The sequence below is a fragment of the Penicillium expansum genome (assembly GCF_000769745.1).
Source record: "Penicillium expansum strain MD-8 chromosome Unknown contig3, whole genome shotgun sequence".
Taxonomy (NCBI): domain Eukaryota; kingdom Fungi; phylum Ascomycota; class Eurotiomycetes; order Eurotiales; family Aspergillaceae; genus Penicillium; species Penicillium expansum.
Window position 1 is genome coordinate 218,060 of NW_015971301.1, and position 25,383 is coordinate 243,442.

Genomic DNA, 25,383 nt, shown 5'->3' on the forward strand with positions numbered 1-25,383 from the left:
GCAACGACGGAAGCCGATGTATTTCGACTGTAACTCGCGTAGGGCAGAGACGGGTTTGTGTGCTCAGAACCCCTGCATTTCATTTTAGTGAACCCAGAAGAAGTACTTGATACCTGTAAACATATTTTCATATTTTGACAGAAAAAATGATTGAGCAGTCTGCATGCTCGCCCGGAAATGTCAAAGGTGGCCGGGGAAGTTTTGGCTTCCTACAACTTTCCATTTCGAGATGAGTTGACCCGGGCTGAAAGTCTCCCGAAAGCCTGATAAGTGGGGTTTCTGGTCAACATCCAATTCGAAGCAAGGGGTGTCGTTGGGTGGTCCGGAAACAGTAAACTGTTTTTGCGTGGCTGGAGATTCCGTGACCACCGCGAGAATGTGAAAGTCTCCAGATCCGGCAGCCTAGTGCAAAATAGCATTGATCATCCAATTTTCCAAGTTTTCAAGTCGCACAACGTATAATGTAAATAATTTAGCAGCTCAAATTGCATTCAAATTAATTCTGCCTTTGATTGGTCACTCGAAGCGATTTTATCATGGGGGAGTGTGCATGGATCGCGATATTATTAGGTCTCCAAGGAACTCACTTCTCTACAGGTTTACAGTCTGAACTGAGGATAAAATTGTTTAAGACATATTTTATTGTGGGGAGTAGCCACAGTGAAAAGGGTCAACGTAGAACTTCGGTTAGTCAACGATCACTCATCTGGAATATGTACGCAGGTAAAGAAAGGGTTCATGAAATATGCGACAAGTGATATACTAACAGTCCGGACTAAGGTCCTAAGTAAAGCTTGGGGGTGTTTGTGATACATAACCGTGCCAAGCGCCCAACACACCATGCTGGTGTTGGTGTGCCCCGGTCAATGATAATCCCCTATCAACGATACATTTTGAAAATAGGTACATTTTGTATGGCGTACTCATACAAAAGTTACACAGTATTCAAAATTCATAACATCCATCTTTATCAAGATCGAGCCTCCTAGATGATAAATGAGAGTAGTAATACAGAATATATTGAATGGCTTTGACGCCAACGTCATGTCTAATGAATTGATATAAAGCGTGAGAATCATATCAAAAAACACCACATAAAGATTTTATACAAAACTTCAACATTCTGTTAATTTGAGTATATCTTACCGATATTCATATAAAGCCTTGTCAAATCACTTTTATTTGATCCTCGGGTCGATAACGAAGATGGGGAGGCTAGGTGGTTAGTTGCCCGTTTGTGGCTCGAGGGACCCGGGGAGGTGGTATCGCTTGCCAGCCGTTTATTGGAGCTACGCAGGGAGAACTGCCGGCCACTCTTGCTCTTACCCTTCAGACCTAGGTCTTTGTGGTTCAGCAGCTGATTGGCGAGTCGCTCAATGGTCTCATCACGATTATCGACTGACGGTGAGACCTGTTGCTCTAGGAAGGGGTGGTATTGTGTAGAAATCTGCGGGAGGACCTTTGTGGTATTGTTGAATTCCATATATCTCTGAAAGATGTGGTCCATAAAGAGTATCCATGTACGCTGATCCTCGCGTTGGCCGAGGCGGTGGATCCGCCCAATGGTCTGAAAGAGTGAGTTGTGATTCAGCGCGGACTCCATGAGGATAATTCTGCTGCGCTGCGAATGCATATTGAGACCAGTTGCTCCACAGTTGTGTGAATGAGCTGGAGTCATTGAAGCGAGCAATCGCATTGGAACGGAGATTTGTAGGCATGCCGGCACGGATCACCACAAAGTCAAGCGGGAGAGTGCTGAGGAACATTTGCACAACCCACAATGTCAGAGGCCAATGGCAGAAAATGAGAAGCGTGGTTGGGAGCTGACGGAGTCGAACACACCTTGCTGGACAAGGATGTGCAGAAGATAGCGGAGTCGGGGGCTCTAGTGAGCGAGGTAGCGAGCCATTGCAACGCGATTCGTAGGGACAGAGGCTGAGGGGTCCTCAGTAGTGCGAGACCAGAAAAGCCCAAACCCATTATCGTCGCCGCGCTCGTTGAAACGAGCGACATCAGCCAAGAGAACTCTCGATGGGGACCGTCGGAGGAAGCAGTCGAGTTTGGGGGAGACCAGAGCTCCGCAAAGCCCATAAAGCCCATAGCTCAGCCCAACCCAACCCGCGAATGCTGGGCTTTGGGCCCGGGATAAAAGCCCACTAGGCTTTAATGGGGGCCCAATGGGCCCCAAACAGTACAAACATGCCGAGAATTCAGAAGTTGAACCCCCGTTTAGGGATTTTGAAGTTACCCTTCGTTTTAACCCCGTTTCTAAGCCTTATTCTAAAGGTGATATTTTATTGGTTTAAATTATTTAGAATTAATTACTGGTTATCTCTTTATATCACGTTTAAAACGCGAGAAAGCGCGTTATTTAGATAATTTATAAATTATAGAAGTTTACTTAGAAAGTAGTAGTACTCCCGTCTAGATCCTAGATATATATCGAGTATTAAAATATTAAAATAATACATTTTTCTAGTATCTCAACCTCTCTTAATCAGATTTTTTTTAAAATTTAAAATATATTATATAACTATTACTATTATAAACCCAGAATTTAAAATCTATATAACTAGTAAAAGGGTTAGAATCTAATATTGTATAGCGATTATAAGATGCCGGGTAAACCCCCCTTAATAGGCTTGGATGGGGGCCTTATGGGCCCCCACAAATGGGCTGTGGGTTGGGTTGGGCTTCGAAGGTTAGGCCCATAGCCGACTACTGGTTGGGCTTTGCGGAACGCTAGGCGAGACAGCAAGGTGACACAGCATTCGGAACGTCGCCCAATTCATGATTGCGGGATTGTCCGCCGATGCAGCCGACGGAGCATTTGCGGCTGAGGTATTACTTGGAGGGCCATAGAGGGACTCGATGAGAAGGTTAAGACGCGGTTGTGGATACCTTGGGTGAAGCGAGTGTTCCGAAGCTTTACAGTCGACACATGGAGGCGTGGAATGTCGTCTCCAATGACCACAGTGGTACCGTTGGGCCCGATTATTTGATTGCCGGCCTCACGCATCAGGCTGCTAAGGCGGAGGACAACCGGAAGCGCGAGGAACCCATTGACAGCAGACAGTTTTCCGCGACGGGCGAGAACCACCAGACCTCGGGGATCTAATAGGTAATACGGCTGTCCCTCCAAAGTAAGTTTACCATATGCCGACCACCAGATATAGGGATCCAATGGGTCGGTCATAGTAGCCGGGGAAGGATCGGTACCAGGAGGGTACTTTGCTGTACTATCTACAGGGAGTGCAAACTTCTTCTTCCATAGCAACGCAAGATAGCCGCAGTAATCTAACGCACGATTCCACATCGGTGTAACTGTGATACACCAGGTGGAATCCAGGTTCAGGAGGGCGACAGACTGGTGCTGGCGCGAGTAGATAGTCTTAAGACGGTGGCCCTCATCGCAGATTATACGGCAGAAGGATGCAGTTAGATAGGATCGGAACAAGCGGCGCTTTTGCGATTGGGACCTTTTAGTCAAGGGCGGATCAACCTCTTGTTCTTGGAGCTTGCCGATTTCAGAAACAGCTGCCTCGATAACGACGGGAGGAGGGGTCCTCGCACCGCCAGAGGTAGCTTCATCATAGGATTGGTCGCTGTCGTGAGGGGGGGTTTGTGGGGGACCTGTCAGACTAGACTCGTCGGAGGGTAACAGTTTCACTGTGTCATCAGGTTCGGATAGATCTTCATCAACCATAGCTTCTGCAGCGGTGGTATCAAGCGGCATTGGGTCAAACTCCTTGCGTGTGGGCTTAGAGCAACGGTTTTTTAGGTTACCATCTTCGTCCACCTGATATGCTGTTGGCTCTTTAGATAGTATTATTGTTCCACTCGTAGGTGTACCAGACTCGGGTGTTCCTGACCTTCCGCTATCGCATCTGAGCATAGGCTTAGAATGAGGTTTATTAATGGTAAAGTAAGTCTACTCAGTGTTATACATGCGATCGAGTTACAGAGAGCTAGTTAGTTTTCTAGAGATATAATAATACTTATATAAAACATTAGATGTATCTACAAACTACTAGCCTTAAGGCACACTTTCGTTAAAAGAAAACAAAACAATTGATCCTTAATTTTTGTCTAATTAATTTACTTTCTGTTTACCTACTAGGTATATGTTTTTAGCCAATACTATGCAAGTCACATCTCATCACGTTCAAAACTTCAGAACCTGCGTTGGACAATTTCAAAGGCGAATCTGCACGACATAAGTACATACATGACGCGCAGATTACATGCACACGACAACTCAAACTCGACTGAGCTAACATGTGGATCACATTTACACTAACAGCTAATTAAATTTCGACTGTCTGGCCTTTGCAAAGGACAAAAACAGGGCACATCTGCATTGATGCTGTCCCCTCATTATTTCGTCTCTCCTGCGTTTTAAGCATGCAAAGCCAACTCAGTCTTTGCTTGCATTTCCTATGTATGGGTGGGAGGTATTCATTCGGAAGGATCCAGAGCATCGATGACCCTTACGGGTAGTCAGCTCTTAATGTTGGATACGCCATCTCTGCAGCGCAGCAGCAGGGAGCAGGCGAATAGCATGTACCCAAATCGAAGTGACGCAAAGACTTCATTCTACCAGACATGATCTTTCATGGATCGCCCACTTATGCTTATTGTACCAAAGCAACGCATAGTAGCTGCACCCTGAATGCAGAAGGTAACTGTAACACTACCCCATTTCGCGTAATACTACAGTTTGTAAGGGGTTTAGTAATTAGCAGAAGAGTATCTCCAACGGGCAGAGAGCTCCAGACTGTACCGCCCAGGCAGAGGTATACATATATATAGGTGCCGTCAATTCTCAAGGTCCTCGAGTTTGTCTCTAACCCAGTATCCTACATTGCTATCTATCTGAGCATCACAGTGACTATCTTTCTACCTTGAGTAATCATGTCTGAAGACTTGAACAAATTTTATGCTCAGTTTGTGCTCCAAGCTAATTCCAAATGATGTCGCATTGTTCACTAACATGCATCTTCTCAGAGTCGATAAGCTCGCAGATGCCGAATTTATTGACAAACGTAAGTGACTCTATTTGCTTGATATTTGAGTTTGTATCCCACACCGAATTTAGGACTGGCTACGGCTATTTCCCACGAGTCGATTTCAAGTGAGGCAAATAAGCGCCCAGATGTCGTGAAGGTAAGTAATCAATGGCTCAGCAGATACGGATATGCATTATCGAAAGTTGACATCCTTTCCAGATGGAAAAGTTCCTGGAGGAAGAGCTGGGCAAAAATTTCGGTGCCGAAGTGCAACCATATTGCATGGGCAAGCAAAAGAAAAAGAACCCAACAGACCCAGACCTCGATCTGCCCCCGATTCTTGTGGCCTGGTACCCCCCGAGAACCAGCGCTTCAAATGACAAGAAAACCCTTCTCATATATGGCCACTATGATGTTCAGCCAGAGTTGACCGGTTGGTCGTACCCGGCCTTTCAGCTTACCAGAGTCCAAGGCCCTAATGGGGAGCGACTATACGGACGGGGCTCTACTGATGACAAGGGACCGGTTCTGGGATGGCTCAATGCGATTGAAGCCCACAAGAATGCCGGAGTTGAAATTCCTGTCAATCTCATCTTCTGCTTTGAAGGCATGGAAGAAAGCTCGTCGGAGGGATTCACTGCTTTTCTTGAGAAATATGGCAATGATCTCTTCAAAGACGTGGACGGAGGTGTTATTGCCGACAATTACTGGAACACCGCCAAATGCCCATGTCTGACCTATGGGCTTCGAGGCATCAACTACTTCAGGGTCGCCATCACGGGCGCCCCCAAGCAGCTTCATAGCGGCATCTATGGAGGTGCTGTTGCCGAGCCTATGACAGACCTGTTTAGTCTTTTTTCGAAATTAGTCAATAACGAGGGGCAGATTCTGATACTTGGCATCAATGACCAGGTAGAACCGCTCACCGAAAAAGAGAAGGAACTGTACAAGAAAGTCCGTTTCACGTTGAAGGATTTCACCGACGCAATCGGCGATACAAAAGTGCCGCTCTACCAGGACCCAATTGACATCATGATGCACCGGTGGAGATATCCATCGCTCTCGATCCACGGAATCAACGGGGCGGATGCAAGCGACGACCCAGGCACGGCAATCCCGAGCAAAGTGACAGGCGCGTTCTCCATCAGAACCGTGCCAAACATGGACAGCCAAACCGTCAATGACACGGTGACAAAGTATCTCCAAGATGAATTCAAAAAGCTTGGCAGTAAATGTCAAATCAGCATAGGGGTTTTCCCCGAACACGTTCCATTCTGGAGGGCCAACTACGAGGATCCCAATTTCACAGCGGCTGCCAAAGCTACCAACGAGGTTTACAAGACTGATCCAGACTACACTCGAGAGGGTGGAAGGTGAGTTTCAACTCAAAAGGCCGATTGAGATTGTTTACTGATCTTCGAAGTATCGGTGTTGCATTGTATCTCCAGAATATTCTGGACAAAAAGAGTCTTCTGTTGCTCCCGATGGGTGCGTCGGATGACGGACCTCATGGGCCCAACGAGAAAATCGACAGAAGAAACTACATCGAGGGAACGAAGCTGTTTGGTGCCTACTGGCATTTCTTTGCTGGGAAGATTTAGCAGGTGCATTCCATACTTGTTTTGCACCAGATAGTGATAGAATGGGCGAATTGAAACCAATTCATTTGGATGCATGATATCATGACTATCTATGGCTTCTCTGTTAAGCTATATTTGAAAACTAGATATTCTTGTTTTGAAGAACTACCATTTGCCTTTGTGTAGAGATATCATGTAGGCAGAGGTAGGTGGTGACAACGAAAACGATCATTCTCTCCCTGGGCGCCTTGAATACCATCATGGAACGTCGTAGATGTGTTCTGAATCGACATGGACATGACAGCATACCCTCAATTCCGCGCTGCAAGTATTGCCCAACTCAACAATCTGCACGGGAATGGGGAGTTGATGAGGTTCAGCTGGCGAATATTCTCCACCAGACCCCTCATGTTGCATGAAATAAACTCATCTTCTCCAGCTGGTAGGTTTAGGGTGGGTTCACCCGTCCAACCCGCTCCGCATGACACTTTGTCTCCATAGAAATATTTATTCCAATTTGCTTTTCTTCGATTTCTTCTTAATCCAATTGGTTGTTCCATCATCCTATTGTAACCGTGTATGTTGGAGATGAAGCAGTGAATGTACATCCAGGTGGGGAGGAAACCTCATCCTTTGGATCAACATTTGTCAACCTTCCCTCTCTTCCCCGATCTTCGCATTCATTTTATTGTCTAGAACAAGTCGATCATTCTTTCCTGGGGTTGTCATGGAGAAGGGTGCTGATCATTCCCAAGAGTCAATTTTGAACCGCTGTTTCGAGATGTTACACAAAACACACATCAACACATAGCCGTCAACAGCCCCTCACTTTTTTTCTACACCTCATTGCGTGAGCGGTGTACGAAAATACATGAGAGTCTCGTCATGTCTGAATTTCGTTCCTTGGTCGAGTGTCAATTGTGGGGTGCCTGCGTCGGGCGGAAAGCAAATGCAGCTTCCCCGTCCTTCCGCACATGCAGGTTAGGTTGCCTTTGATGTGTCGCCGCAAACTACACACTGCATGAGTAACCGCAGCCAGCCAGCCACAATATTAATGTCAGACTTGTTGCATCTATCGCCATCGATGCAAGAAAATAAAATGGGCCAGTCCGTGGTTGTGCTCTGCATCTACATCATGACCCATCCAGTCACATAGCTAATGTCGACATTGTGGCCTTGATTCCCACTGTCAATGAGCAACCTACACGGGATGCTCGGAGGATGAGACTGCTGTCTAGAACAAATGACGCCGTAGGTGTGATGTGACCACCAACCTGGCGCCGTTTTCGATGGTCAATATTATCTATAAAAACCTCCTTCTCTCCGGACTTGTTCTGCAATCCAGCCTGAGACATTACAATTCATCATCGAACTTCTTTCCCCGTGACATTGACACTTCTCTTTATCCAAGAAATCTTTCCATGGACTTGCCCATCATGACTCCTTCCAAAAACATCAACCAGGAGAAACCCATTACCTACACGCCTAAACATCCCATTGTTCGGGACCTGATTGATTTTATCAATCGGCGGACCCCGATTCGCAATACCAAAGAAACGAGAGAGGGGCCTCTTCCTCTCAAGACGGATAGATTATCCTTATTCAACTTGGCCATTGCACAGGCAGTTGAAGGGGGCGCACAGGAAATGCAGGCTGAGGGCATCTCGGATCTGGATGGCTATCTCAAATTTGTCGACCATTTCGTTGAGTGGACTCCCACAGTCAGCTCCACGGGAGACGAAGTCCTGAGAAAGCTCCTTGTGTTCTACTGGCCATTCAACCAGCAGGCACTCAGCGACCTTCAAACTCCAATCGCGCCTCAATTCACCAATACCGATTTGAGATGGCTTTCCTACTGGCTTGTTGCTTTTGGGCGCCGATTTGGCGAGTACATGGCCACGCCTGAGTCGGTTGGAAACATTTGGAGTTTCTACACCAGTCAGAAATATGGGCAAGGTCCTGGTGATGAAGACAAAGGCACCAAGTACGACAAGGGAGATCGCTACGCGCAGTGGAAAACCCCCGAAGGAGGTTGGAAATCTTTCAATGAGTGGTTTTCACGAGAATGGGCCGATATCAACTACTCCCGCCCACTCGATGGAGAGGGTAATGATAAAGTCATTGTCCAGGGCGCGGATTCGGTATTCAACGGCCACTGGGACATTGAGAACGGGACTGTCCATATCGACCCGGATGATGTGAACTCCGCCGAGGTGGCTGTTGATATCAAGGGTATCACATGGCCCATCAGAGACTTGGTCCGATCCATTAGCGAAGATACGCCGTATCACAACGGTAGCTTCACGCACGCTTTCCTCGGCCCAACCGATTACCACCGTCAGCATGCTCCTGTGGAAGGAAAAGTCGTCGAGGCCAAGAATATCCAAGAACAAGTTTACCTTCAAGTCTCCCAATCCACAACCAAGGATGGCAAAACGACCATCCACCCCGAGCGAGGTGTTGTCATCAGTCCCCAGGAGCAAGAGCGACGGTCGATCAACACTTCGAACCTTGAGAAGAAAACCAATTCCGAAAGTCAAACGAATCTTCTCGCGCTGTATAGGAAGAACAATTACCTCGAAAAAAATCAGTCTGAGCAGCCTGCTGCTAACGGTCCGAAACCTGAGGCCGGTATCACTGCACCCGACCAGGCTGGTTATCAATGGTGCCAGACTCGTGGCCTCGTTGTGATCGACACCAGCTACGATAGCCAAGGCAAAAAAAAATCCACTGACGATGGCTTGGTTGCTGTTTTGCCCATTGGAATGGCTCAGGTCTCTTCGGTCATTCTCACTGTGAAAGAAGGACAGTTTTTGGAGAAGGGACAAAACATTTCCTACTTCCAGTTCGGCGGCTCTGATATCGTGACGGTCTTCCAGAAACGACCTACCTACCGGACTGATCTCCAAGCTGGCAAGACCAAGTTGCACATCCGAGAAAATGTCGCTGAGTGGAAGTAATGAGCGACATGCAAAGATGATGTGGGATTGGTTCTCTGCTTGAAGCAACCTTGGAGGTACTTGAAATGATCATGCTGTGTAGGTAGACTATCATCCTGCAAAATTACCATTTCACCCATTGCCTGAGTGCAATGATTCATTCGTTAGTAATGAAATGCATTTCATCTTCTTGCCCACTGTTCTCGAAATGGGCCGAAGCCTGGTTATGTAATCTATAGACACGTACAAAATTAACTCGTTGAAGAGGCAAGTCTCGTTAGTAGGGCGACAGAGTCTTATCTCGGGGCGAAGATAGAGTCCTTACTTCTGCGCCCAGAGCGTTGGCCCATAGAATGCCGAAGTAACCAAGATCATCGCTGCATATCATGTCAGCATAGATATAACCTACCGAGTATTCTATCGAGTATTCCATGGGTTGATTTAATGACACTATACACAGCTATCTTCATACAGCCATAGGTTACAAAAAGTGATTGTGGTCAGAGGTGGCTTGGATTTTCTTGGCCATTGCAAACTAGCTTACTTGAATATTCTATGTCCGCGGTGCTCTCCTTGGATATCGTATCGAAATTTATGAAATGATAATAATATGCTTGACATGAGTGATTGGTATGCTAATGAAGGTCTAACTGCGTACAACTGCGAAATTACGGAGTTTATATAACCTTCTCGATATGCCTATCGTATACTGGAAATAGAATTGTATCCTGGCGAGGTCCCAACTGATAATGGATATAGGTTGGTCAAGTCGGCATATCATATCAATCTTGGGAAAAAATACTTTCAGATTCCTTAATCAAATGATGCCAATGCACGGAGACCTGGACTGCAATTATACCATCCTACTAATTCAAATCACGCCAGCTGTACCATAAATGCACATTAGAAGCGACCTCGACACTAAACACACTTCTTTCATATTCAATTGGGTTCTGGAGAAGCCTAGATCTAATACCCTGGGGTCTCTCACCCTTGGAAGGCAGTCTCCAAGATTAGTTGTAAGCATAGTGGAAATTAAATAAGTGGAAATAAAGATATTCCTAGTTCGCCGGAGACCCTCTGTTCTCGAGAGTACCAGGGTTGTTCGACACTGAACCATGGATCGGCTACGGCTCCGGCTTTCATATAAGTTGCATAAAATGGGGGCATATCTTTAAGTGTTTGAGTACTATAAACTACAGTACTCTATGGCTTGAGTTGAACACATTTGAATGAATATATACAGGCCCATGACCGCTAAGAAGAACAGCCTTGGACGATCATGCTTGCGTATAAGACTCGGGGAACAGGACATATTACATAATACTCATTAAGCTTATCGATAAGGCAGCACTCCGCCACTAGTCCCGATCGGGCCACAAACAAACAACCCCAGTCCCAGTTTACGCCCCAAGTGTCGTCTTAGGCCTCACCGATCTGAACCGCTCTGCCTTCCCCCCACGTCTTTGCAACCAGCTTGTTGGCCCCATTCGGTGCAATTCAATCTCCATTCGCTAATCCTTTTTATTTCGAACACCCAATTAAAACCTCCTTATTCTTTCGACAATGCTGATTGATTGAGCGATCGTTGCTATCCCTGCGGCCGTGTGGACCTTGTCACTCATTTGACCAAGCTATCGTATTGGGTTCGAATCAACAACAAAACCTCGTCAATTGATACCTCACTCTCCTACCTTCCCTAGACGTGGCCTTATCAAAAGTGCGCCAGGTGTCGAAATCACTTCTTCGGTCGATCCCGTGTGTTGCGCTCGACGAAGCTGTGTTCAAGTCACCACTATGGCTCAGCTGCCAATGCGATTTCCATGCTGGTGCCGAGCAGTATATTCCTGGGGAGGAGAGACTACACGAGACCTGGGATTTGTGGAGGGTGACTTGATTGAATGCTTAAATGCAGGCGACGGACAATGGTGGATGGGACGATTGCGCCGTGACAGGCGCGCGGTTGGATTGTTCCCGTCAAATTTCGTCGAGCTTCTGAGTGAAGACTTCGTACCCGTCAGTCGTGATACAACTAGTCCGATGGTGCTAGGAGGATCTTCTCCGATCAACAATCCCACGTCAGCTCCCAAGAAACAGAAGACCGTCTGGCGGAAACCATTCCAGGCGCACAAGGAAGCCGTATCACCAGCTTCTGTCGCTCGGCGAGCAACCGCATCTGGTCCAGCGGCGCCCGCGATTCCACAAACACCACCTCGCGACGGCAGCGTCCCACGAAGTACCAAGCCATTGCGTACGCACGCGACAGCAGTCAAGAACCAAGGCTCACTATCTCGACCCACATCATCCGGATCGCGGCCTTCTTCACGCGGCGTCTCTCCTCGTTCGTCTGCGGAGCCTGAAAGGTCCCCATCGATGCTGCCGAGGGGGGGTGTCTCATCATCTCGGCCTTCATCCCGCGAGCAATCTCCATTACAAACGCAAGAACGTTCATATGCAATGACGTCGAAGGGGCGCATTTCATCTACCCGTCCTCTGTCCCGCAATCCGTCTCCGTTGCCAGTACATGATCATTCATCTGGCATGGTCCCACAAGGCAGTATCTCATCTTATCGCACTTCATCTCGTGAGCCATCTCCGTTGCAAATGCAGGATTATCCACCCCCGACCATGCAACATGGCGGTATTTCATCTTACCGTGGCTCGTCGCGGGAGCAATCTCCACTACAAATGCAAGAATATCCGCCACCTACTATTCCCCATGGAAGTAGCTCATCCTATCAGTCACAATCGCGTGACCCATCTCCAATGTATATGGACGATCATCCACCTGCAAAAATGCCACATGGTAGTATGTCATCCTACCGGGCTCCATCACCATTACCAATGCAAGATCAATCATCTGCGATGGTCCTACATGGGCGTATGTCATCTTACCAGGCTCCATCGCGCGGGCAATCTCCGCTGCCAATGCAGGATCATTCTACAATGGTTTCACATGGTAGTATGTACAGGGCTCCATCGCGTGGGCCATCTCCGTTGTACACGCAGGACCACCCACCTGCACCTATGCCACATGGAAGTATGTCCTCCTACCGGGCTCCATCGCCATTACCAATCCAGGAACAGTCATCTGCGTTGGTCTCTCGCGGTAGTATGTCATCTTATCGGGTTCCGTCTCGTGAGCCTTCTCCGGCGCAGATGTATGGGGAGCGGGAAGACTCTCCCCCTCCCCCTCCGCCGCCTCCACACCGAGTTGTCGTTGCTCGTACAGAAACCCGCTCCCCTCAGCCCGCAATGCATTACCAGACACGAAGTCATTCGCCGCTACCACCCATGCACTCATCCCAGTATCGCGCACACTCTCCTCAGACGCCATCACACTCTCCGCACCGATCACGATCCCCCACGCCCCTAGTTATGAATGACCGTTACGCGACATTTGATCGTACCCCGTCCCCATCTGTAGCCTCAATGCACTCCGCTGTTTCTGAAACGTCAGCACAGTCAGACATTCATGGGAATACACCATCTCCACTGAGAGATGCTATGGAAGATGTAATGACTTCACTGGAAGACATGGGTCTCCCTCGCGAAGCTCAGTCGCCTTCTCCGTCCCCGGTATTCAACGACCCCTGGGCCCCTGAAGAGTTTGACACCTCGCACGAAAGAACCCCCCAAGGTAACAGACGCCGACCTTTGACATCACTAGGCTTTGATGGAGACAAAGACCAACCACAGGGCGGACTCGTTCACCGCAACAGCGTTTATAGCCATGACCATATGGATGGTCCGCCTCAATTGAACAACTATGTCCAGAGGATGGAGAGCCGCCTACGTCAGTTGGAAGATCAGAATCGACCGCCTGAGGATCGAAGAGCCGGTCAGGACGACGACAACGGACCTCCTCCCCCGCCTCCAAAACATGCCACCTATCACCCGCGAAATAATTCTATACCAGGGCAGTATGCTCCCCTCAAGGCCCGACGTTCCGGCCATGATCTGCGGGGTGACATTCTCAACCGGTCATTTACCAATAAGTCCAGTGCCACCAATTCGTCCAGTGGAGTGCAAAGCAATGGCACATCCATGACAACGAGCACAGACAAGACCAATCAAAGTGTCATGAGCGGTTTCTCTGCGGGAGGATTTAGTGCGACAAGTGCGGGGAGCTTTGCCAGGAGAGGCGGGCATGAGAGGCCAAATACCGCTATGGACACTGTGCGCTCTCGAGGATTCAGTGATGTACGCCCGGAGACGCCTTTCACCGGCGTTTCATACCACTCCAGTCATAACTCGTCTCGCCAGGGTGCATCGTCGGCCATCCCGTGGTCGTCTACCGGTCTCGACGCGACTGATCACAGCGGAGTTTTCGGTGGTCTCTCCACACCAAAGAGTAAAAAGCAAGGGTTTTTCAAAAAGATATTCGAAACCGCTAAGACTGGTGCAGCCAGCGCAAGGAGTAGCATTTCGGTCGGTCACGGGGAGAGATCAGGTTCACCAACCAAGAGCAACAGAGGAATAGACGTTGTGTCACCGGCTCCTGCATCTCACTCGAATCGTGATAGTGGTCGTGATATGGGGCTCGGGGCTGGCACCATTGACTGGGTTCAGGTGCGCCGGGATGTTAACAGAGCGTCGTCTCCTAGTCGAAACGAGAGGATCGATAGGGCAGAACGATGTCAGATGATGGATCACCCTGTTATCTACTCCGTGGAAGAGCTGTACGATACAGCGGAGGGCGATGAAAGCATCGATGGGCAGCCGATCACCGAGCCAACGAATTTCCATGCAGCCAATCTTACCCTTGTTGATAAAAGCGCACGTTTCATCAGCAGTCTACCTCCAATGACGAACCCCATGAGCCTCGCCCAAGCTTACATTTGTCGACCATATAAGAGTGACGTTCAGCGTCTTCGGGCCATCTTTACCTGGGTCAGCGAGAAAATCTCGTGGGAGGAACCCGTCGACGGCCTCGAAGTTGACATGAAGAGACTTCTGCAGGCTAAACGAGGTACCCCAGAGGAAATTGCAGTATTGGTGCATGAAATGTGTGCAGCCGTTGGCCTACACACAGAAATAATCCGAGGATTCCTTAAGAGCCCCGGTGACGCCCTTGATCTGGAAAGCCTCTCCCGCCCCAATCACTGGTGGAACTCTGTTCTGGTTGATGGCGAATGGCGCTTTATGGACTGCGCACTTGCAAACCCCACGAACCCTCTACGCAGTAAATTTGTTTCCAACAACTCTTCCATAGCAGAAAGCTGGTACTTCCTTACGCGGCCGATTGATCTCTGCTTTACTCATGTCCCTCAATATCCGGAAGAACAGCACATCTGCCCGCCAATTTCACCAGATGTTTTGCTCGCCCTGCCCACCGTGTGCCCGCCATTCTTCAAGCTTAACGTCCAGATGCCAGATTACGATACAAGTTTCCTCCGTATCGACGGATTGGAGGTCATGCACATACGAATGACAGTCCCCACGGATGTTGAATGTGCCGCGGAAGTCGAAGCCCCGGGATTCGCCCGCGACGCAGATGGCGACGTCTTCGAAAGCGGAGACATTGTGCGCAAGCGCGCCTTGGTCCAGCCGGACTGGATCCGCGGCCAAAAACGTATCACAATTAAGGCTGTACTGCCAGGCGATGAAGGCCAGGGTGTCCTCAAAATTTATGCAGGCAAGAAAGGGCTGATGCACACAAGTCGAGACATCCCCCATCCCCTAGCCTTAGCCCTACCGATGACCCACACCGGCGAGAATCCATCTTACGACTTTGTGCTGCGCCATCCTACACCACACGCCCAGCGACACGATTTGTACATCATGCAGCCCCAATGCTCTCGCCTGGCAGTCAACAATACCTTCGTCTTCGCCGTCCGGCAACACCCTGCTTCTCCCGGGTCCGCCAAGGATGAGGCCTCCAATGGCCGCAGCTCGCCCTCGTCCGTCTTCACTCGTCCGTCCAGTGCGTTGAGCATGGTTTCCAGCACAGCGGGCGGCTCCACTATATCGGGCGCCTCAAACGAGTTCTCTGCATCGACCTCGGTTATTTCATCGACGAGATCTGCTTCTGGGCGGGACAAGGCCGCGAAATTAGCGATCCAGTCCCCGTCCGGCAAGATCCTTCGTCTCACCCGTAAAGCTGAACACATGATCAGCAGCGACACTGGTACCGAATCCGTCACTGATGCCGTCGCTGAGGGCAGTGTTTGGGAGACTGTCATTAAGATCGGTGAGCGTGGTATGTGGCGCGGTCTCGTGCTAGCTGACCGAGCTGCGCGCTGGTGTGTATTTTGTGAGTGGGAATGTGTTTGATTTTTTTTTTCCTTTACATATTACGGGCGTTTAACTTGAGGCCTTCTGATACACCAAATTCAGGACGGGGGGTGCTATCTAACTTTTTTTTTGTATTTTGCGTTGTCTTCTTGCGGGTTGCATGTCCTTTCGTCATATTGTCCTCCTGGCATACTAGCATTTGCATGAGGTTAGCTTGGAGCATTGCATATATTGCATTCTATTTGTTTTGTTTTTGTTTTAGAGATGTGGATTTCGGTGTTAGAGTTTAAATTAATTTTGCTTGCACTCAACAAACTACAAAGCAAAGGTCATAGATCCTAATGAGCAAAGTGAAATCATATACTGGCCAAGGGACCTTCTGCCGGGTACTGTACTAAAAGTCCGGGTGTTCACAGTTGGCTAACTCATTTCGCGACTTTCTATTCCAATGAGCCTGTTGCTCATACAACCATTGATGAGAAATCGACGTCATTGATCACCGGCTTGGGCACTTGTCGACAGAAAACGCAGACTGTAAGACTGGTTTCTTGTCTTTTGTTTTCTTTTTGGGTGTCCCTACCCTTCTCTTCTTCCTCAAGTACTGATACTACATATGCCGAGATTCAAGACAAAACGTCCACTTTTCTTCATCGCGCACTCGCTAGGCGAACTGGTTTGTGCCAATGCGCTTTCACGGCGTGATACTGCAGATTCCCCCAGCCAATATCTTATATTATCTACAGAGGGCCTCATTTTCCTCGGTACTCCTTTCCAAGGCTCGTCCATAGCAGTATAGGCCAAAATAAGTGAAAAGTTTCTACGGGCTTTCGGGGATACTACTCACAAGACCATCACCGACTTAGAAAAGAGATCAGTACGGCTGAAGCAGATTAGTAATAACTTCCATACACTCCTATAAGAATGCTTAGAGTCCACAGAAACTAAACCGATTCAAGTCGCGTGCTTTTTTAAGACCAATACTACTATAGTGAAGACCGGGCTCATCAAGTCAGACCTTGGTCTTAGTGTGACCGCAGAGTCGGCGAGTTTACAAGGCTATAGTTCAATTCCCATCAATACAGATCACCGCTCCATGTGCAAGTTCTTTTGATCAGATCGATGGATATATATCACTGGCAAGCTCAATAATATGGTATCTAAATTGGTGGACGACGGGGATTAATTTCAGGTGATCATTGAATTTGAAATTTTTGGCAGGAGGTAGTCACTAGTATATATATTTGGCACAGAACTGGAGAACAATTCCCACCCTCGTCAATATTCGACAAGGAGACAATGTTCAAAACTACGGCATCGTATCTGGAAATATCGTGGGCCTCGTCCGAGATTCAAATCACCTGAGTACATCGAACACAGTACGTCTGAATACCCGTATAGATCGCTCAAGCTAATGTGCTTTAGTTAAAAGTTCTACCACGGGGATTGCAAGGGACAAAGAGATGCTACGCAACAAAGGGAACATTGGGAGCGATATGAGTTCCAGGCATAGAGAGCACGGAGGGACTCTGCCTCAGCGCGCCATCTACATGGACCCTTTCCAACAATTGCCTGTCGAGCTTGTGCTCTGTATTCTGCACGACACAGGAGATTTCCTTGGAGTTGACAGCCTCCTCCAAGTCTCTCCCTGTGTCCACGCAATCTTCCAGTCTAATTTTCTCCAGACCATCAAGCATCTCTTGACATCCTGTCCAACCACTGCACACGAACTCCACCACCTCTTCCACATCACCGCCTTGATCCACACCCCGTCCTTCAACCCTGTCAATTTTGAAGACCTTGCTACTGCTATCTCGCTATCTCTACTGCTTGCAATGGCACTAGTCTTAACAAGGATACAGCCCGTCTCATGATCTCCATCGCTGCCCAGATCCAACACCTCGCATGCGCCTGTCTATCCACAGGATGGGATAACTTCCAGACAGCACACCGCGCCATCCTCCCGGAAGAATGGCAACGCCGCTGTGAGCCGTTTTCATGGATCGAGGAGTTCCGTGTCCACCGTGCTCTATGGCAGCTCCGGATCTACTCCGACCTCTGGAATATAGCCGCAGAGAAAAAGAGTCCAGTGCCGGATCCTTATCCCTCAGCCTGCACCAGCCTCAGGAAATGGACTTGGTCACCCTCCGAAGCCGACAAAATCACAACCCTGGCCATCTTCGACCTGTCACCCGTCCAATCTTACGAGATCCACACCGTCGCAGATCTCCTGAGGCAGTTAGGTGTGCCTTCGCTCTGCGATGACGAAACCCCTACAATCGATGGCACAGGTAGTGGTAGTAGCCACCTCATACCACCACCACTACCCCTCTTTGCCTCTCTGCATGTTCCCGACATGAATATCACACGATACTTGACGTGGCCATCACCAACCACCCCCGAGGAGACAGCGCTGAATTTCCACTGGGGCCGATCGCCTGATTGTACCAGCGGCGCGTCCAAACAGGCCACGTACTATGGCACCATGCAGATGGACTTGGCCTTCCCACCTGGCCTTCACCCCACGGGTCTAGATGATATACAGCCGTTCTACAGACTGGGGGTGTTTGTTTGGGATACGTGGCGGATGTACCTGATGGGGTGTTTGAGCATGGGGCGTCCGCCATGGATAAAAGAGATGATTCAGACGCCGGATGGGAGCTATGTCTGTTCTCTGCATGTGGGCATGATGGTTTTGGAGAAGAGGTGGTGTGCGCTTGTAGGGAGGAAGACGGGCGGGTCGAAGTGGAGGCGGGAGTGTATGGAAGTGACTAGGCTTTTCTAGACAAGACAGACAAAAGAGAAATGACAAGTATATTCTTTGAAATGAGGAAAATAAAGTCAAATAGGCCAACAAGAATCTGGCATCTAGCATCTAGCATCTAAATATAATTCTTCTATAGATCATTTATAGTTTAGCTATGGCTGCCCGCAACAATGGCGCAACCTGCTTCCTACTCCCAGCCGCGTTGGTTTGCACCCAGAGTTTCATCCAGATGGGTGATTCGTCGTTTAATGTAGAAAGACAATCTCCGGTCAGCTCAGGGATATCCTCCCCATCGAGCGGAGACCATTCTATGAGCCCAAGATGGTGAGAGGATTGCTCAACAAACCTCTTGGCACCCGTAGCAGCTGATTCATTGTCACTCATCACACCGACGAACAGCTCGCGACAAAACTTGTCCTGAGTGCCCGTAAACGCCGTCATAATAACAAAGACATCCAACTCTTTCCCAGCAGACGCCGCAAACAAGCGCACGTCATCGAGGAACTTATCGGGACCACCCGCCTTCTGCACAATCCATCGCATAGGCTTAACAGCAGAGCAGAAGCCCATTTTCACGGTCTTCCCCGTAGACTGTGATGTCTCAGTCCAGTCTTTGTAATCACGTTCGAACAATTCATCCAAAGTAAGAAGATCGAGACTATTCTGCTTAGCATGAAGGATGCTCTTGTAGAACACCTCTAAGTCCCAATTGCCTGTAGAATTCACTGCAGCTTGTGACCCCCGCTCGATTTGAGATTGCAGGAATTCGACCGCCATACGATCTACATCGGTCACTTTGCCTTCCGCAGTGAGGTTCGAGGTATCAATCAGCACCGCAGAAAGAGCGAGCTTCGCAACCTGCACCATCTCCGGCGTCTCGTCCCAGAGGTTCCGCTGTTGCAACTCTCGCGTGATAAGCGAAGCACACGACCCAGGCCCCGGCTGAATAATCATCGGCTGGCCTTCTGGTAGTTCGTCAGGGCTTGGCATTGAGTCCTCGTCGATGTGGTGGTCGATACATCCAACAGTCCGGAAGGAGACGCCCGATAACCCCGTCAGGGATCCCGAGCCCTTATCGGCCGAGGGGCGCGGGAACGCGTTCCAGTCTACCAGCGTTGCATCGGCGAGTATCTGTTTCCACACGTGCTGGTCTTGGAGTGACTGCGCGAAGTCCGCGACGGTCATAACATGCTCGCGGAGGAAACTCCCTGCAGATTGTAGAGTGTTCTCGAATTGCTCTTCACTTTTCAAGGTGGGGAAATTGGTTGATGACCATAGTGCAGCTGAAAATTCCGGTCTTAGACGATACAACTCTGTCCCAGCGGGAAAATTGGGTAAGTTTAAGAGTGGGATATGGGGCCGTGGACTTTTGATCGGGAGATGCTTGTTCGCGCAGTAGGAGTAGATGATCGCCGAGACGATGGAGTCGAGATCGGCGGATGGATTGCCGATTACATAAATTGGAGGCTCAGATAGTGTGCCCGAGAGGAACCGGTGGTGTAACTGGCAGGCTTGCCGTAAAAATTGGAGGAGAGTCATGTTTGTTGGATCAAATGATCGCACTCGTTCCATACTTATATGCCCGCGGCGGGGAGATAAGCGACGTCATGCAATTGCTGACACATCATATCATATTGGTGCCTGGCAAATGGGGCCAAACAATAATGTAGTTACCCTCACATCCCGCTAAAATGTACTCCACTTCTTTTGTAAACACCAGTTACTTTGGAAAAATTTACACTCCCGGATTATTTTGCCCTAGTATCCACCTTTTAAGTATGGATAGTGTTAAGAAGACCGAGGCCATCTGAAGCGCTTTCTACCTCTCTTCCAGTGCTAGTGCTTCATTGCCCCATGATCAAACTTCGAATCCAGCATAATTACTTTCTCTAATAGATGCAAGGACATTAATGTGATAGTTGAGGGCAAAATCACTCTGGTCTGTGACGCTAAGAAAATGGAAGGAAATTCTATTCAACTTCAGATGTTCATTCATATCAAGCTCAATCTATCGCCGCTCATCCGTTGACGACCACGCCGCCATTAGGATGCAAGCTTTGCCCAGAGATGAAACTACTATCCTGGCTCGCAAGGAAAACAAAACATGTTGCAACCTCGCTGGGCTGCCCTGGTCGACCCATCGGTATGTCGCTGAACTGCTCCTTGGCGGCAGTAGTCATAGTTGCCGGAATGAGAGGTGTCCAAACTATTACCCGATTAGCTGCTACAGTACTATGAGTGTACGCGAGTATTTTCACTTACCTGGCCCAGGACACACACAATTCACTCGAATTCCATTTTTGACTTGCTGGTTGGACAAACCCCTTGTGAAAGCGACAATTGCCCCCTTCGTTGACGTGTAGTCGAGCAGATCAGGGCGCCCAATATAGTGGTTAACAGATGCACAGTTAATAATGGTAGAGCCGCTCTTCAGGTGAGGGATCGAGTATTTTGAGAGATAAAAGATAGGGTGGATGTTGGTGTCGAACGTGCTTTCCCATTGAGACCTGTGAAAGCATGTCAACATAAAATACTCGACAAAAAGAAATAGAAAATACATACTCTTCTAGATTCTTGATATCGTCGATCATCGTTTGGGTCCCGGCATTATTGATTAGGATATCAATACCACCTAAGCTCTTGAGGGCAGTGTCAACCACGGCTTGGCAATTCTTTTTATCCCTAAGGTCGGTAGCGAAGCAATGACAGCTTTGTCCGATTTCCTCCACCCGCCTTTTGGTCTCTTGCGCATCTTTTTCCTCCTGAGGCAGATAGGTAATTAGACTAGACGCTCCTTCCATGGCGAATAGAATAGCAATTGCGCGGCCGATTCCGGAATCGCCACCAGTGATGATGGCCTTTTTCCCCTGAAGCTTTCCCGCCGCTTTATAGGTCTGATACCCACTGTCCTCAGTTGGAATTTTGCTTGATGTGGGCTTAGGGTCTTCCATCTCAGCCTGTAGGCCGGGCTTTTCGTGATGTTCAATGGGAACTTGATGACCTACTTCCGATGAGACGTGATGCAAGTTCACATAATTGTACATCGACTTACCTTTTTGGAACTGAGATTGAGGGCCCCGAGACGGCTTTACCACTTCCTTTTGCATATTGAGAATTCGTGAGTGGATTGTTGCTAAGGGTTGCGATGATGTTAATGTCCTAGGGACGCCGAGGTGTATGGAAAATAAATCAAGCTGGATATGTAAATTTAGCTTTGTCAGATGGCTGTTAAAGTAGTAACACGTTTTATATCGTCAATGTGACGTTTACTAGCGCCAGGATTCCAGAGAATATTCTAAATGAGCCCAGTCCGCTCTTTGGGCGCGTTCTCTTCCAGAATCGTGCTTCGGCATCTTGCTCTCTTGGCTCGATGATGTAAGAACCCCCCGTGATATCTTATGATTGAACTTGTTAAAATCGAAGTGTATGTATTTGAGATGAAAATGAGTTTCATTCCTAGTAAGTTTCTTAATTCGTATTCACTCATTTTCATTCCAGTCGGCCATTTCCGCGTGTTGTAGGAATCCTCGCGACAACCGGTGGATACTTTCAACTACTGTGCAGAAGGAGTTCCACTGGATCTGAATGGCTTGTACTGGGTTTTTGCACGACCCAGTAGTCATCGCTTTCTTGAAATATATCTCAAAATCTCTTAAAGCACTACCCTCACTAGGAAAATGATATGTTTTCGTCGACCATTCGAATGTTTGTAGACGACGTCATAATGACATGATTTGGTATAAATGTTATTGAACTATACCAAGAGGATGAACTAGATTAGATTAGTTGAGATTGATGTCTAGCCCCAGATTCAGGTTCTTGTAGGATATATGCCCCTGTCGGAAAGGTCTCTGTTGTAAAGGGTCAATTGGAGCAAGGCTTTTTTGTCTATTATGACCTACAAATGATAGCATTCACATTCACAGCAGGCAAAACGCGTGTAAAACAGGTTTAAACCTTCAGTCTAGATCTTGTCATATGGTAGTTTATGGTCAAAAGTTGCCCCCCCATCTACGTATAATTGGGTAATTAGCACTACAATCGTGTCCTGATCTCCCAACTCAATTCAACTCTTTATCCCGACAGTCTATATCAACAACCATCAATCTCTTAAACCCGACTTTATACCTACTCCTCTCACTCACACATAATCTTGTCAATTGATTTTCTATCTTAATATTTAACTTTATCTTTCGTTCATACAAGATAAAATGGATTCAAAGCACAACAACCAAAGCTTCAGGCTGGAGAACCTGTTCAACGTGAAGGGCAAAGGTAAGCCATCCAATCGAGGAGAGAAGTTGACTCAAGTCTGACAAAAAGATATAGTGGCCCTGGTTACTGGTGGAGGATCCGGCATCGGTTTAATGGCAACACAGGCGCTGGCTGTCAATGGAGCCAAAGTCTATATTGCAGGTCGGACAGACGAAAAGCTCGATCGGGTAGCAGAGCTCTACAATAAAGACATCCTAGGAGAGATCATCCCGCTCTCTGCAGATGTCACCAAAAAAGCCGACATTCACAATCTCACCGAGGAGATAAAAAACCGCGAAGGCTACCTCTCAATCCTAATCAACAACGCGGGAATTTCCAGCCACGCTGAGACAACCGAACACGAAGACGCGTCCAAGCTGCGCAAGTCGCTCTTCGACGACGAAGCTGCCGACTTTGACGAATGGGACCGCGTCTTCCGCACAAATGTCTCCCAGATATTCTTCATGACTACCGCATTTTTACCCCTTCTACAGAAGGGCTCGGAACAAGAGCGCGGGTGGTCGAGTACTGTTGTCAACATTACTTCGATCTCGGGGATTGTAAAGGTCTCGCAGCACCATTTCGCGTACAATGCTTCGAAGGCTGCAGCTATTCATTTGACAAAAATGCTAGCTCATGAAATTAGCTCGTCGAACTTGACTATCCGAGTTAATAATATCGCGCCAGGGGTTTACCCTAGCGAGATGACAGCGGGAGAGAGTGATGAAAAACAGAAAAGCTTTATTCCCAAGGAGAAGTATGAAAAGAAGGTTCCTGCGGCCAGGCCTGGGAAGGATGAAGATATGGCCAGTGCTGTTCTTTTTGCAACTACGAATCAGTATTTGAATGGGCAGACTGTTGTTGTTGATGGGGGGTACGTTCTTGCCGCTGGGTCTTTGTAAACTTGGCGTGTGTTGACTGGAGGAGCAATATATGTGAATAACCTTCATTATTTATCAGATATATATATATATCTACGATCCATTACTGATTATCATAATCAAGGACGTTTCTTACAGCCGCGATGAGGCTCTCGTGGTCGTATACGTATACGTATAAACGATAGTATAGCTCCATATCTAAGCTAGAAATAACTCTACTACCGGATCGCGGGCGTACGCAATCTTACTAATAAATTCCAGGTTCTAGGAACTATCACTAGTATATGGTTTTCCCTTATTAAACTGAGATAATTATTTGCCCATTAGACCAAAAGATCATAATAAATATGCCTCTTACATTTCCATACCAAACCACTTTCCGGTACGTAAAAACCGGTGGGTACACGTGAGCATTGACCATCGGACCAACGTGAGAGGTCAAGAGGGCCCTACTGACCTGAGTTCTGGGTACACCCCAACTTGATCACACCAAAAGCCATGCATAAAATAATGTCTCTTCCGGTACAGCTACCAGAAGCATTTGCCCAGATCCCCCGCTATAACATCCTATACTCCCATCCCTCCCCCATCCACCCCTTACCCTCAATTGCACCCCCAAGACTCTCCCCGCACCACCCCCTCATCACCATCCACGCCAAACGAGAAGACCATTCCTCTCCACTAGCCTGTGCAGGCAACAAATATCGGAAACTAGAATACATAGTCCCAGACATCCTATCTCAAACACCTCTCTATCACAGCCATGAGAACAACCCAACACCCCCAGGCCCGTTGCAAGGCGCAGCAACAACCCTCGTAACAGAGGGCGCAATTCAAAGCAACCACACCGTGCAAGTCGTCGCTCTCGCGCGGAAACTTGGTCTGAAAGCCCTAATTCTTCTACACCGCGGCATAGGCGGCGGACTTGCAGCAGCTAGCGACAAGGAAGCCTTCCAACGCAGCGGGAACGTGCAAATCAATCACCTTCTCGGGGCAGAGGTTCGCTTCTGTGAAGAAGGAGATCCGCTAGCACTGGATGCGACGCCTCTGCTTGATGAGTTGAGGGCGTCTGGGCAGAATCCGTATTGGATCCCTGGTGGCGCGAGCTTGCATCCGCTTGGTGGGCTGGGGTATGCGCGGGCGGCGTTTGAGATTGCTGTACAGGAGCAGGAGATGGGGCTTGGGGGTTCGGGGAGGTTTGATTATATCTTTGTTGCGTGTGGAAGTGGGAGTACGGTGGGTGGATTGGTGGCTGGGTTTAAGCTTCTGGAGAAGATTAGGGGGTCGGATGTGTCAAAGACGATTGGGGAGCCGAGGAAGATTGTTGGCATTCTCAACTCGCCGACTAGACCACGAGAATACCATGAAAAGCGGGTGCTTGCTTTTGCGCGGAGGGCAGGCGAGTTGATTGGGCTTGATGGGGAGCGGGATATTGGGGTTGACGATGTGCGGCTTGATGATCGGTTTGTTGGGACCGCATACGGTGTGCTTGATAGTGAGAGTAAAGAAGCTCTAGAGACTATGGCGCGGACGGAGGGTATGGTACTGGATCCGGTTTATACAGCCAAGGTTGCGAGAGGCATGATGCATTGGGTGAATGAGGGAGAAGTTGTGGATTCTGCTAAACTCTTGGATCAGGTCAATGTATTGTTCATTCATACAGGTGGACAAGCTGCTCTAGGAGCTTACGCAGATGTCGAATAGAACATATCGATAAGA

The 25,383-nt window shown here is 48.4% G+C and overlaps 9 protein-coding genes across 9 annotated transcripts; 6 read left to right on the forward strand and 3 right to left on the reverse strand.

Moving 5' to 3' along the window:
- Positions 1 to 2,788: 2,788 nt before the first annotated feature.
- Positions 2,789 to 3,895, reverse strand: PEX2_000780 (SNF2-like protein; the record flags this gene model as incomplete). Its single annotated transcript, XM_016737356.1, has 1 exon — positions 2,789 to 3,895. The coding sequence occupies one exon, from the start codon at positions 3,893 to 3,895 to the stop codon at positions 2,789 to 2,791; it is 1,107 nt and encodes a 368-aa protein (XP_016599071.1).
- A 1,098-nt stretch (positions 3,896 to 4,993) lies between these two features.
- Positions 4,994 to 6,610, forward strand: PEX2_000790 (Peptidase M20; the record flags this gene model as incomplete). The annotated part of the gene is made up of 4 exons (XM_016737357.1): positions 4,994 to 5,045; positions 5,099 to 5,166; positions 5,229 to 6,382; positions 6,433 to 6,610. The coding sequence occupies 4 exons, from the start codon at positions 4,994 to 4,996 to the stop codon at positions 6,608 to 6,610; spliced, it is 1,452 nt and encodes a 483-aa protein (XP_016599072.1).
- Positions 6,611 to 8,025: 1,415 nt separating this feature from the next.
- On the forward strand, positions 8,026 to 9,549 carry PEX2_000800 (phosphatidylserine decarboxylase; the record flags this gene model as incomplete). Its single annotated transcript, XM_016737358.1, has 1 exon — positions 8,026 to 9,549. One exon carries the CDS (start codon positions 8,026 to 8,028, stop codon positions 9,547 to 9,549), a length of 1,524 nt encoding a protein of 507 aa, XP_016599073.1.
- A 1,791-nt stretch (positions 9,550 to 11,340) lies between these two features.
- PEX2_000810 (putative SH3 domain protein (Cyk3)) lies at positions 11,341 to 15,804 on the forward strand (the record flags this gene model as incomplete). The annotated part of the gene is made up of 1 exon (XM_016737359.1): positions 11,341 to 15,804. One exon carries the CDS (start codon positions 11,341 to 11,343, stop codon positions 15,802 to 15,804), a length of 4,464 nt encoding a protein of 1,487 aa, XP_016599074.1.
- Positions 15,805 to 17,632: 1,828 nt separating this feature from the next.
- On the forward strand, positions 17,633 to 18,547 carry PEX2_000820 (uncharacterized protein; the record flags this gene model as incomplete). The annotated part of the gene is made up of 1 exon (XM_016737360.1): positions 17,633 to 18,547. The coding sequence occupies one exon, from the start codon at positions 17,633 to 17,635 to the stop codon at positions 18,545 to 18,547; it is 915 nt and encodes a 304-aa protein (XP_016599075.1).
- Positions 18,548 to 18,670: 123 nt separating this feature from the next.
- On the reverse strand, positions 18,671 to 20,068 carry PEX2_000830 (putative exopolyphosphatase; the record flags this gene model as incomplete). The annotated part of the gene is made up of 1 exon (XM_016737361.1): positions 18,671 to 20,068. The coding sequence occupies one exon, from the start codon at positions 20,066 to 20,068 to the stop codon at positions 18,671 to 18,673; it is 1,398 nt and encodes a 465-aa protein (XP_016599076.1).
- A 479-nt stretch (positions 20,069 to 20,547) lies between these two features.
- PEX2_000840 (Short-chain dehydrogenase/reductase SDR) lies at positions 20,548 to 21,636 on the reverse strand (the record flags this gene model as incomplete). Its single annotated transcript, XM_016737362.1, has 4 exons — positions 20,548 to 20,735; positions 20,792 to 21,036; positions 21,092 to 21,530; positions 21,582 to 21,636. The coding sequence occupies 4 exons, from the start codon at positions 21,634 to 21,636 to the stop codon at positions 20,548 to 20,550; spliced, it is 927 nt and encodes a 308-aa protein (XP_016599077.1).
- Positions 21,637 to 22,740: 1,104 nt separating this feature from the next.
- Positions 22,741 to 23,685, forward strand: PEX2_000850 (SDR family NAD(P)-dependent oxidoreductase; the record flags this gene model as incomplete). Its single annotated transcript, XM_016737363.1, has 2 exons — positions 22,741 to 22,804; positions 22,859 to 23,685. 2 exons carry the CDS (start codon positions 22,741 to 22,743, stop codon positions 23,683 to 23,685), a joined length of 891 nt encoding a protein of 296 aa, XP_016599078.1.
- A 489-nt stretch (positions 23,686 to 24,174) lies between these two features.
- Positions 24,175 to 25,368, forward strand: PEX2_000860 (1-aminocyclopropane-1-carboxylate deaminase/D-cysteine desulfhydrase; the record flags this gene model as incomplete). Its single annotated transcript, XM_016737364.1, has 1 exon — positions 24,175 to 25,368. The coding sequence occupies one exon, from the start codon at positions 24,175 to 24,177 to the stop codon at positions 25,366 to 25,368; it is 1,194 nt and encodes a 397-aa protein (XP_016599079.1).
- Positions 25,369 to 25,383: the final 15 nt, after the last annotated feature.